The following is a 13,177-nucleotide window of genomic DNA, read 5'->3' as shown; positions in this document are numbered from 1 at the left end:
GCCTGGAAGGTGGGAAACTAAAAGTGCTACCTTGGCAAGCAGAGAAAACAGGGTGCCACTGTTTGCTTTTTAATCAAATTAAGGAAGAATTGTGTCTACTAATCAAACAACCATGCATGGATAACAGCGGAAGACTTGAAAAGCACTTAATAGGATAATCAGTGCTAAAGCAAGAACAGTAAAAATGGAAATTGAAGTGGGTCTGGAAGTGTAGCTAAGGGAAGCAAGAGAGAGCTTTGGCCTCTGGGACAAGGAGAGGACCAGATCAGGCAGAGGGGGACACATTCGCATTTCAGATATGCTTCCAGAGATGCCAAGGCAGTTTTGGTGCCTGACCTACAAAAACTGCAGTTTTGGTGGGAGAAAGCAAGCAAGCGCAGGCTTGCCTAAGTGTTTATCAGGCCACTGATGTGCACTCAAAGCAGGCCTGCGCCTTGCGCCCCGCTTGCTAACCCTCAGGTGTGATGACCTTACTAAGTGCTTTCCAAAAGGGAAGTAGGTACCCAGGGAAAGGGCAGGAAAGGGTGGGCACTCACCCTCTGGGGAGCTGTGGGTCTGAGATCTGGTTCTTAATTACCTCCTTGTGCACCCGAGGCAAGTCACTTCTTTTCGCCAGGCTTTACAGTTGTAGGCGGGGAGCTGTATCATGTTTCAGCTCTGCTTGAGCTATACAGCTCTGTTCAGCTCTTTCCCTTTTTCTTACCCCTCCCCCCATTTTCATGGACTTTTGAGGCTTTCTGTAACAAGTTTAGCTTTTCCCCTCCTTGAATTCATTCTGTTTGTTAGAAATCACTGAACTCACTATCAGAACGCCGAGGTGGTAAAGGTAAAGTCCGGCAGCTCCTGTCCATATAGGTGTAGGGTGGCCTCCCTACTCAGCTTCCAGTTTGTTGCCTTTTCCCTGAAGAAACAATGGTTCCCAGGCCAGAACCACAGAAACCTACATTTGGCACTCATCCAGTTGGTCAAGCATACCCCTGAAAGAACTACGGAATCACTAATAAGACAGCTTCCTATCATTTCCATGGAAACGTCCATCCCATTTTCCAGCTGGAAAACCAGGAATCTGGGAAACATCTTTTCTCTGCGTTCACTCTGCTTTAGAAGGAAGGAGGGAAGTGCGGTCCTAATTCAGGGGGGTATGCAGCTCAACAGGGCCAAACATGGTACAATAATGTGGGTCATCATTAATATGTTCTTTTTTAAAAAATTATTTATCTGTTTATTTATGGCTGTGCGGGATCTTCATTGCTGTGCACAGGAGCTTTCTCTAGTTAGGGTGGCTTCTCTCATTGCACAGCGCCGGCTCGGTAGTTGGCAGTGCATAGGCTCAGTTCCTCCAAGGTGTGTGGAAGCTTCCTGGATCATTGATCGAACCTGTGTCCCCTGCATTGCCACTTTACCACTGGACCACCAGGGAAGTCCTAACTTGTTCTTTTGATGACAGAGACTCCCGCCTTTTCTTGTCTTTTAACTGTGACTTCCTTTTACCTCATGCTCCACTCTCTTCCTTGACTCAAATTCTCAAAGTCATTCTGATCTACAGATAACCTAGCTGCACCCTTTTGCCTATTACTTCAAGGCCACCTCTGGGTCAGGGGAAGATGTATTTCCCTGTGGGTAAAACACACCCAGGCACAGTTGTTTGCCTCTTGGCTGCACCACCTCACTTAGTGGGGCTTGAACAAGCCAGCTGATTAGCTCAGGGGCCCTCCTATCTCCCATTAGGCCACGGTCCAAAAGGCGCCTTGGTAAGTTCTCCTCCACAAAAGAGTTCTTTAGGAAATCGGAGAGTAAAGCAAATAAATAAATTAAAACCAATGAGAGAATATTTACATTTCAAATAAAATCTTACTCTCTTAATGATGAGCAGTTGGTAAAGTTGAATCTCTTTGACACACGCCAGGAACCGAATGAGAACGTCACGTTGACAATTAAAACATCTGGAGCAAAGAGGGAAAAGTAGTCACTGACGGCGAAGCCCTGCTATCATCAAGCAAAGCCGGAAATACAGAAAATAAATATTTTTTGCCTCCTCCACATACAGGGTGGAGTGTGCCAGCTGTTTGCTAACATTTCCATCAGTATGTGGCCTCTTCCCCGGGGCCATTCCCGTCAGGCAGCCGAAGTGCACAGCACAAGCCTCCAAACAGACCCCAGCCCACCTCGTTCCAGGCCTCCCATGGATAATCACTAGGAAAAAGCCATTTCACAGCCCATTTGCAGCTCATCCTCTCCCCAGAATCACTATCTCAGCTTGTAATTGGCCACAGCATAAGAATAAAACAAGTCACTGAGCAAGAACTGCCTAGAACATGATAACCAGAATGTTAGAGGAGAAAGAAACCCTGCATCTTCAGAAGAACCCACACTACAAATGTGTACACAACACACTCCGAAGTGTGGCTCCGGTGGGCTGGGAGCCACGATCTTCTTGGAGTCAACTGTTGCCAAATCTGTGACGAAGGATTTCCTTTTTGCTTTTGAAAACCTACCCATCAGTTAGAAAACCCCCAAAGGATAAAGCAATACGATCAACAGTGTGCTAAATCACCATGAGAGAAACGGCCTATTTCCTGTATCACTGTAACTTACATCCTCTATCCAAGATGATTCCTAAATCTGGTTGCGTATCAGAATCACTTGAGAAACGGATGAAAATACAGATTCCAGGGCTACATTCCCAGATACTCTGACTTGGCAGGCCTGGGGTGTGTTGGGAATCTGGGTTTGTAATCCTCCCCACGTACTGTACTGACTGTGTATTGCCAGGTTTGGGGGCGGCAGCCCAGGGTGGTGCCTTTCAAATCCCGCTGTGTCCAGGCACCAAGGCACTCTGTGATATTTTCGTTGTCCCCCATTTTGGTATTAGTATCTTCTTCCTTTTAGGAATTAATGGGGAGAGCAGATGATACTTTAAAAAGGAAAAGTCTTTCCTTGACAAATTAATAAGTTGGCCTAACTTTGTCGGTACCTCTAGTTTTCCTGCTGAAATATGATCAGTGCTTGATTCCAAAATCTGAGAATCCTTACTTTAAGAGGCTTCTCTACAACAGGAACATTCATTCTGAAAGCCAGGATGCCACATAAAATTCTGCTCACATAAAGTGGAAATGATAATGCTCGGTTCCAAAGACAAGGAGGTTTGGAGGGCTGGCATGACCTCTCAGCAAGAGCATTTGAATAAGACACTTGATAACTGTTAACAGAATGAATGTATGGACAGTAAGCACTGAGGGACTCCCAGTGAAACATACACGTCATCGGGACCTACAAGTGTCCAGTGACAGAGACTAGCAAGAGTTGTACTTTCCTGCGTATCAACTGTGCAAAAAACACTCCTGGGAAACCTCACAAGGAAATGAGTATATATGATCTCAGCCCTGAAAGCATTCAGTTATTCTAGAAGAGACAAAAAAAATTTAGGTGAAACAGCACCATGAGAGGATAGCCAAGGAAATACCTTATGAGTGGTTCAAGTTCCATGCATCACCTGGGTACCAAGACTGGGGTGCATGTCGGGGGGCAGAGGGAACTGGAATGATTAGGATGATTAGAGCAGAATCCATCAAGGCTGTTATGGAAGAGATGACTTCAAAGCAGAAGGGAGACAGAATTTGGTGAAAGGCATGAAGCTACTACAGACTACAGACAAAGGTTTGGTAATGGCCACTGACTAGCTGGGTGCAGGAGGTAGGAAGTATGTCTGTTTGCCAGCTCTGAATATATAAAGCATCCAGAGAAAAGGGCAGACGAACGGTTGGGTGAAACTGACAGAGGCTTTAAAAACAATTGACTACACTATAAATCAACTGCATTTCAATTTAAAACAAAGATTAAAAAATGTTAAGAATGCAATCAATTCGCTTTTCACGGTGATCTCAAATACTTCAGAAGCTTATGTTCCAGGTGAGCAAGACCTGCATTTTAATAACCATGCACTTGACTCCATGTTTTTCTCACCCAAAGGAACTCATGAATCCTCAGTTCATACACTGTAACTCCTAGCCATCTTTTTTTAAAACTTAATTTTTATTGGAGCATCGTTGCTTTACAATATTACGTTTCTACTGTACAGCAAAATGAACCAACAAAACATATACATACACCCCTCTCTTCTGGATTTCCTTCCCCGCCAGGTCGCCACAGTGCATTAAGCAGAGGTCCTTCTGCTATACAGCATGTTCTCATTAGTTATCTGTTTTATACGTAGTATCAATAGTATGTATGCATCAATCCCAAACTCCCAATTCACCCCACCCCTGACCATCCTTTGAATCCACCCCCTTCTCTTCATCCTTATCTGCCTCCAGCTACTTCCACTCTCAGTCCCCTCAACCTGAATCACTGCAACAGCTTCCCTTCTGTCAGACTTTTCCAAATGCAGCCCTTCCCTCCTCCAGCCCTGTTCTCCACCTGTGGCCATTCATTCAACAAAAATGAATTGATCATCAATGGCTACTTTGAGCCAGACACTTTGTACCTTCTTTGGTATCCGTTTTCTGTCACTCCACTCTCTACCCCATTTGACTTGGCCACATAGAACCTTTTTTTGGCTCCTCAGACAAAGCTTTCTCCTTCCTTTGGTGGGTCACACTAGCTGGGCTCTGCCTGGAATACTCTTCCCCTTTTTCTTTGTCCAGCTCAACGCTACTCATCCTCCAAGAAGCTTTCCTCGCCCTCTCGCTGTTCCCCCGAGTCTAGTTAGGTGTCCTCCTTGTGTGCTTCTCACGCGTGTTCCCTGCACGCTGCACACGGCTCTGTCAGGTGCTGGTCACTTGCTGCTTATCCCAAGAGGCTCTCAAGACTGTGAGCAAAGAACAGATCAGTCTCTTTCAGTCATGGTGTCCCTACCACCTAGCACAGTGTCTGGCTCACAGATGCTCACAAATAAATATTTGTTTGAACGAACGAATGCAATGAACTTAAGATGGTAAAATATTGGCCATTTCCTTTTCTCATCTCACCACGGGCATTCCCAGCTTTTCAGATCCCTGAACTATCTGAACCATCCAGGAAGGGTCAAGTTCAACGGTCTCTGGCTTGCCACTCACCTAAGCAACTTGAAGGGGGATTTGCCAGCCTCCATCCTTCTCCAGCTACAGGCGACAGTGGGGGCCTGCGGCCACAGGAGGAGAGGAGCAAAGGCGAGGGGGACTGAGGGCAGGTGCAGGGAGTGGGGAGAGGGAGTCTACAGGGTGAGGCTGTTCAAATCCTGCCATTTGACCTGTTTCCCTGGGCACTCTGGGCTCACGAGGTTCTCTTGCCTTCTTCGTTCGCTAAGAATGCTGATAAAAACCAGTGGCGCGCACGTGCCTTTGTAAGCTGTTCTGGTCGGGATGTTGCAGGTACAGGTCTCATTGTGCACGCTTTTGCCCTTGCAGAGCATCCTGCCTGTGTCCACGTTCTTCACCACACACTCTGAGTGCCTTGGAGAGAAGCTCCCCACCACCGTCACTGTCGTCTGTGGGGAAGAAAATACAGGAACCAAATTATGTGGTGTTCTTCCGTCATCTCTATGCACCCTAGAGCTTTAAAGGAACTGACCTTCTGATTTGCCACAAGAGAGTTTCTTGGATTGCTGACGCAAAGAAAGAGGTGTTTTATTGGCTATTTAATTTTCTCTATTGTGAATCGCATATTCATATTCTTAGGCCATTTTTCTGCTTTGTATTTTTTCTTATCAATTCTTAAGAGCTCTCTGTATAGTATAGATATTAATCCTTATCTGTCATATTTCTGACACATTTTCTCCTAATGTACTGACGTCTTGCAGTTTGTATGTGTTTTACCCTATATAATATGTTTTTATGATCAAATACAAAGTTTATTGTTATAAAGTTCTTCACAACTCTTGCTTGTGGACAAATATAATATTGTTTCACCATCTTTGTTGTTTTATTTTTTAAACATATCTTTAATTCATCTGGAATTATTTTTAATCAAAGGATAAGATACGGGCTCAACTTTATTTTTACACAGATGGTTAATCAGCTAGGTCACAAGCATTTATTTTTTAAAAAGTTCCTTTTCCCAACTGAATGGAAATACCACTTTTCTCATGTATTAAATCACCATATACCTACAAGTTATTTCTGAACTTTGCCCTGCTCCAATTATCTATTGATCCACTTCTTTCCCAATGTCATCAAATTTTCAAGACTGTGGATTTAAATATATTTACGGTAAATCTATTTTTATTTTCGTAATTTTCTTAGCATTTTCTAGACATTATTTTTTCCATATGAACTTTAAGATCATTTTACCCAAATAGGGTGACGGGACTGTGAGTCTAACTGGAAATGTACTAAATATACGCATTAATTTTAGGAGATTTTCTATCTTTATGATATGAAGCATTCTCATCTAAACACAAATTGTTTTGTTTATATTTAGGAGGCAGAGGATGTGGCGGGGAGAGCAGGAAAAGGGAGTAGGAGGAGGAGGAGGAGAAAGAAAGCAAAGAAGGAAAAAAGAGGAAAGTTAAAGAAAACAATATGTCAGTGGGAGACCCGTTTTGCATCAAGTGCATTCAGGGGGTCTGGTGGGGAGGTGGGCTAAATATTAGGGAGGTGGGAACACAGGCAGCGATCAGCTTATCATCCGCGATGAAGAGTGACAGTCCCTCACCACTGGGAGGTGTCCATCTTCTGTTAGACTCTTGATCTCCGCCCAGAGTCTACGCGGCCAGCTAAGAACCCAGTGTCTCTCATCCTTGGATAAGCTCTATCTGTTTTGCTCTGGGGTTTGCACCCCTATCTTTTTACTTTAAAAAAGTTCTGTTTCTGAGCCACAGAATCATGCTGGAAGAACACAAGTTCTTACAGTCCAACATCCACTGAGCTGAAGTCCAGCCATCTCCAGGGGCCCTGAACCCCCAGCCATCCCCACCAGCTCCTCTTCAACACCTGGCTGAAGTCTCCCTCATGCTTCACCCCTGCATTTCTCCCTGGACTGCACATCTCAGCGTACGACCGTTATCACTCGTTACCCTGTCCACAAGTATGTCTTAAATGGAATACACTGGTCAAACACGGTAATGAAAGTATCAGAGAGTTTATTAAAGTCCTATTTTCAGTAGCTCCTTTAAGTTCTCCACATTGCCTTCAGTCCTCATATGCACAGCATTTACATAACTGTAATCATTGCATTAATTTATTTCATAGTGAAGTGAAGTCGTTCAGTCATTTCCGACTCTCTGCGACCCCATGGACTGTAGCCTACTAGGCTCCTCTATCTCTGGGATTCAATTTATTTCATAAACATTTATCAAACGTTAAAGATGTGCCATGTAATACACAAGGTATTTGCTACTTCAGTGAAGCAAGCAGCTATAGTCCTTACCCTCAAAGAGCTTACAGTCTAGCAGAAGTGTGCAAAATTTCACTAGACTAAAACTGGAAGGTCACACAGGATTGAGATCACTGTTGGTGGGAGTGCAAATTGATACAGCCACTATGGAGAACAGTATGGAGATTCCTTAAAAAACAAGGAATAAGACTACCATATGACCCAGCAATACAGCTACTGGGCATTTACCATAAGAAAACCATATTTCAAAAAGACGCATGTAACCCAATGTTCATTGCAGCACTATTTACAATAGCCAGGCCAGGGAAGCAACCTCTATGTCCATCAACGGATGAATGGATAAAGAAGTTGTGGTACATATATACAATGGAATATTACTCAGCCATAAAAAGGAATGCATTTGAGTCAGTTGTAGTGAGGTAGATGAACCTAGAGCCTACTATACACAGTGAAGTCAGTCAGAAAGAGAAAAACGAATATATATTAACGCATATATATGGAATCTAGAAAAATGGAACTGATGAGCCTATTTGCAGGGCAGGAATAGATATGCAGATATAGAGCACGGACTTGTAGACACAGCAGGGGAAGGAGAGAGTGGGACAAACTGAGAGAATAGCATTGGCATATTTACACTATCATGCGGTAAAATACAGCTAGTGGAAAGCAGCTGAATAATATGGGGAACTCAGCTCGGTGTTCTGCGATGACCTAGATGAGTGGGATGGAGGGGTGGGAGGGAGGCTCAAGAGGGAGGGCATATATGTATACTTATAGCTGAGTTACACTGCTGTACAGCAAAAACAAACTCAACATTGTAAAGTAATTATCCTCCAATTAAAAGTTTTAAAAGAGAGAGAGAGATGCTAGAAGCCTGGGCTAGGATGGTGCAGCAGAAATGCAAAGAACTGACAGCTCCAAGACACCCTTTAAAGGTATCATGGGCCAGGACTGGGAGCGGGGTATCTGGTTGTGGAGGCTTTGGTGAGTTAATGAAGGTACAGAGGTACCATATGCTGAAATGGGACACAGGGAGCAGGAGGCAGACTCTGGATGGAAAAGTCAAGACTTCAGCTTTGGTTGAGTTCAGTCAAGTCCTTGTGTGATAATTGAGAAGAGATGAGTCTGGAGCTCAGAGGCCATCTGGGCGGGAGATGAGGGCGACGTGGGCATATGATGGCATGTTAAGCCACAGGAGTGGGCAAGACTGTGGGCAAAGCAGAGTCAGCTGCAGGAAGAGCCAAAGCTGGGGCTGAACCAGCTTGAAGAGTCAGGGTCAGGGAGAGAGGCAGCCAGCACAGGAGGCCGAGGCAGAGTCAAGAAGGAAGAGGCTATGGAGAGTGTGTGCTGTGGAAGGCAATGGAAGAGTTTCAAGAATGCAACCAAACGGCCATATTAGGATGAGGACTGACAGTGTCTCCTGGAATACCTCTATGGAGTTTAGATTCAGGGGAACAATGGGGCAGAAGTTGACACTGATATGAAAAAAGGAGACAGTTTTTTGGGTTTTTTTTTTCAAGTGCAGTGGAAGAAGGGGATAGTCAAGGAGTTGAAGGTATTTTAATGTGATTTTAGGATTCCTTTGTGGCTCAGATGGTAAAGAATCTGCCTGCAATGTGAGAGACCTGGGTTTGATCCTTGGGTTGGGAAGATCCCCTGGAGAAGGAAATGGCAACCTACTTCAGTGTTCTTGCCTGGACAGTTCTATGGACAGAGTCTGGTGAGCTACAGTTCATGGGGTCACAAAGAGTCAGACGACATGACTGATTGACTAACACTTTCTTAGGTTCCATGCAAGAATGGTTAAAAAGCTGATGCCTTGGATTAAGGAACCCAAAGTAGGAATGCTTACCAGGTAATAACTCTTGAATTAAGCTGGATAAAGTGGGAATGAAGACCAGAAAAGTCAGATGAGATACAAAGTCTGAGTGTCAATTAGCTTGTAATGTCCATGGAGCCAAAGAAATTCTTGTCACATGACATTTCTATCATTCTATCAACAGAGCTTATTTTGCTTAACCTTACCTCTTATTGACAAATAGTTTGGTATTTCCAAGTTTCTAAGTCTATACATGTCACAACAGTAACATCCAAACACAAATGGTTTTTCTTTTTTTTAAATTACTTCTCCAGAAGTCTAAGCCTGGAAGTAGTGCTTCAAACAGAATGAATATATCTATGACTACTGAAATGTTACTGTCAAATTGCTCTCTTAAAAAGGTTGTGTTAATTGGTATCGCCATCACTAGGTGTCAGCAAACCTTATTTACACTTTAATTTGTATTTATTTGATAACTGGTGAAGCTGAGCATATTTCCATATCTATGTCTAACTCTCTAAACCTCCTCTTGTGAGAATATACACTTTGCCTGCTTATTTTTTGGTGTCTCTATATTTTTTTTTTACTTTCTCCTAGCTTTCATATCTTGCAGCTAATATTTTGCCTGTTGCAAATGTTTCTCCTGAAGTATGAGCTTTAGTCATCACTTATTTTTTGTGGTATAGATTTTTTTAAAAGTCAAGTATATGAATATTTTTCTCTTGCTATTACATGAAATATTGTTTCATAGCCAAGAAGATTATACTTCCAAATTATCTGACGCTCAATTATTTTCCGTGTTAGGTTTTTAGATGAATTTCTTAATTAGCCTAAAATTTATATTTCATGTAAAAAATGTGAATTAAATTACATTTCCGTATTGTAAGCCAGTTATTTCAGCAACTTTTTATGAAATAATTCTTTTGTTTCCTCTTAATTCATGATAAACAAGCTTTAAATTTTTTACATCTATTTCTGAGCTTTGTAGCCTATTCCATGAATCTATATTCCTATTTTTTATTTATGTTTTTAGGCTGCACCATGAGGCATGTGGGATCTTAGTTCCCCAGCCCATGGGGATGAAACCCATGCTCCCTGCATTGGGAGCATGGAGTCTTAACCATTAGGCTGCCAGGGAAGTCCCTATATTCTCATTTTTAAACAAGAGTCATGGGCTAAATTATTGCCACTATATATGTGTTTATAATCATATGGAAATGGTCTTGCTTAAAGAATTTTCCTTTTCTCAATATATATCTTGGATATTCTTGACCAATTCACATTAGTATTTCAGATGAATTTCATACATTAATTTCAGGGCTTTCCTGGTGGCTCAGACGGTAAAGAGTCTGCCTGCAGTGCGGGAGACCCGGGATCGGTTCTTGGGTTGTGAAGATCCTGTGGAGAAGGAAATGGCAACCCACCCCAGTATCCTTGCCTGGAAAAGTCCAAGGACAAAGGAGCCTGGCAGGCTATAGTCCACGGGGTCTCAAAGAGTTGGACACGACTAAATGACTTCACTTTTAAGACAAAAACTACTCAAATGTTTACTGGGATGACATGAAATCTAGACAACAGATTGAGGAAATAGTGACATTTTAATGATATTGTTCCACCAAGAAACAGTATATGTCTGGATATGTTTAACATGCTTTTCATATCTTTCAAGAAAATACCTGTTTTTATATTTATTTACACTTTTAATTGATAAGATTTCCTTATTATGAATTATAAGTAGCCTCAATAGACCACTGCCTCACTATCTAATTACTATTAGAAAAAAGAAAATTGGAAAAACTATTGCACAGTCAAAATCACTGTTTTGGTAGGTGGCTTCAACACGTATCTCCCAGTAAAAAGAATTTTAAAGCACAATGTACATGCCTCACTTTGCGGGTTTGAGTCTGAGTATTTCCATTGTTTTTAATGAATGGGATCTTTTATTAATGTGTTAACAGTTTATCTTACATGTCATAAGGTTATTGATACTTGAACATTTACTGAACATTAGCACTTTATTTGACCTTTATTAATTTGAATAGTTTTAAAAGCTAATATATTTAGATTTTACAGATATATCAATATACCCACTTAAGATGAGCAAATAATATTTTTGTCTATCCCATTCCAATAATTATTTCTATTATTAACACTTGTTTCTTGCATTCGTGCATGGGACACGACTTTGAAAACAATATTGGTTGTCTCAGTGACAGAATTCCATGTTTCTCTTCTGATTTGTAAAAAGAATGTTTCTCTTTTCTCTTTTAGGAACCATGCTATTTGTGGGAAATACTTTTATTCCTACATCTTTTCTCTTTTTATTAGTATAAACCATTTTTACTGTTAAAAATCTCTTTATAGTTACTGCTGTTCAGTCGCTCAGTCATGTCTGACTCTTTGTGACTCCGTGGACTGTGGCACACCAGGCTTCCTTTGTCTTTCACTATCACAGAGTTTGCCCAAACTCATGCCCATTGAGTCAGTGATGCCATCCAGTCACCTCTGTTCTCCCCTTCTCCTCCTGCCTTCAATCTTTCTTCATCAGGGACTTTTCCAATGAGTCGGCTCTTTGCATCAGGTGGCCAGTGTATTGGAGCTTCAGCTTCAGCAACAGTCCTTCCAGTGAATATTCAGGGTTGATTTCCTTTAAGATTGACTGGTTTGATCTCCTTGCAGTCCAAGGGACTCCCAAGAATCTTCTCCAACACCACAATTCAAAGGCATCAATTCTTCAGCACTCAGCCTTTTTTATTGTCCATCTCTCACATCCAAACGTATAATTTTACATAATGTAAAAATGGGGTGCCACACATCCCTTTTTGTGTGTGTCTGTGTATATGAGGATTTCAGTTGCCTCTCTTTTCTTAAGTCTATCTCTGACCTTTCCTCCACCACACGAATTATTTCATCATGGGAGCCTATGTTTACAACCTAGTATGAATTCTCTCACGTTTTTCTCCATGCTCAATCATATAGAGACATAGACATAAACATATAGAGGGACAGTTTTGGATCAATGTAAGACCACGCTATATATACTTTTCTGCATATTGGTATTTTTATTTAACAAAATCTCATAATATTCCTCCAAGGCAATTAGAATTGCTCTACTCCTCTCTTTTTAATGCTAATTTCATAACAAGGATGAGAATATACTACCTTCTAATTGTCTTGTGTAAACAAGAGGCTCTGGATTATATGCATCTTTTTTTTTTTTTTTTTTGTACCAAGAAAGTTACTAGAATGTTATTTGCAGTGAGCAAACACGCTTTGAACCAAGTTATTGTGATAGCTGGAACTGGAGAAGACAATAGACTTCCAGCTCTATAGGTTCAGGATAAGAAATTACTTATATAACCAAGGATCTGAGACTCTCAGCAAGCCACAGTTAACCATAAAGACGGGAAATATTTTGAAATAATGTGACCAAGAGCTGGAGACAGACATCTTATCAATGTCACTAAAATAATCAGCCCAACGTTGGCTTCAAAGAACAGCTTTACTCAAATTGCTAAAGTCTTATCTCCTTTACCTTGAGAGTGGTGGTGAGCTGGAGAGAGCGAGGTAACGGTTGCGTGGGAAGACTCTAGAGGGATTAGGGTAAACCACACTGGGACTCAAGGTGGGGAAGCAAAGTACCAGTGGTTCTCTGGGTGGTAAACATGTTCCAGACTAGATGTGAATGGTGATTAATTCATGCTGGTGAACCCAAAGATAGGCAAGCAAACCGTGTAAGCGGCTCTTGTTAGTCAATGCGCAGCTTACTTTTCCTCACCGCACTTTGCTTAAGTACTCCCCTTAACATTTTCAAAATGATAAAAGAAAAAAAGCCATGTGTAATCATAACCACTTATCAGAGTCCTGGGTATATTCAATGATCATGGTATTTTCTAGCAGTCTCTATCAGCACTAAAGTCAGCTATTTTTCAGACTGATAACAGAAATAAAAATTTGGCCATACCTATACTTAGATACCTAAGCATCTTTTTCCACAGAATCTGCTCATGCTAGTGCAGGTCTGGTGCAGGAGGTTTGGATGAAAGC

The 13,177-nt window shown here is 41.8% G+C and overlaps 1 protein-coding gene across 1 annotated transcript in view; it reads right to left on the bottom strand.

The window, feature by feature from the left end:
- PLXNC1 (plexin C1) overlaps positions 1–13,177 on the bottom strand; it is a 153,078-nt gene that overhangs the window by 75,145 nt on the left and 64,756 nt on the right. The window contains exons 6-7 of the mRNA XM_068971100.1: positions 5,317–5,464; positions 1,856–1,943 (exon numbers count right to left, since the gene is read on the bottom strand). Of these exons, the coding sequence (XP_068827201.1) occupies positions 1,856–1,943; positions 5,317–5,464 (236 nt within the window). The remainder of the gene's footprint in view (positions 1–1,855; positions 1,944–5,316; positions 5,465–13,177) is intronic.

The sequence above is a fragment of the Capricornis sumatraensis genome, chromosome 4, assembly GCF_032405125.1.
Source record: "Capricornis sumatraensis isolate serow.1 chromosome 4, serow.2, whole genome shotgun sequence".
Taxonomy (NCBI): domain Eukaryota; kingdom Metazoa; phylum Chordata; class Mammalia; order Artiodactyla; family Bovidae; genus Capricornis; species Capricornis sumatraensis.
Note: the sequence above shows the minus strand (reverse complement) of the source record. Positions and strands in the feature narration are given on the sequence as shown.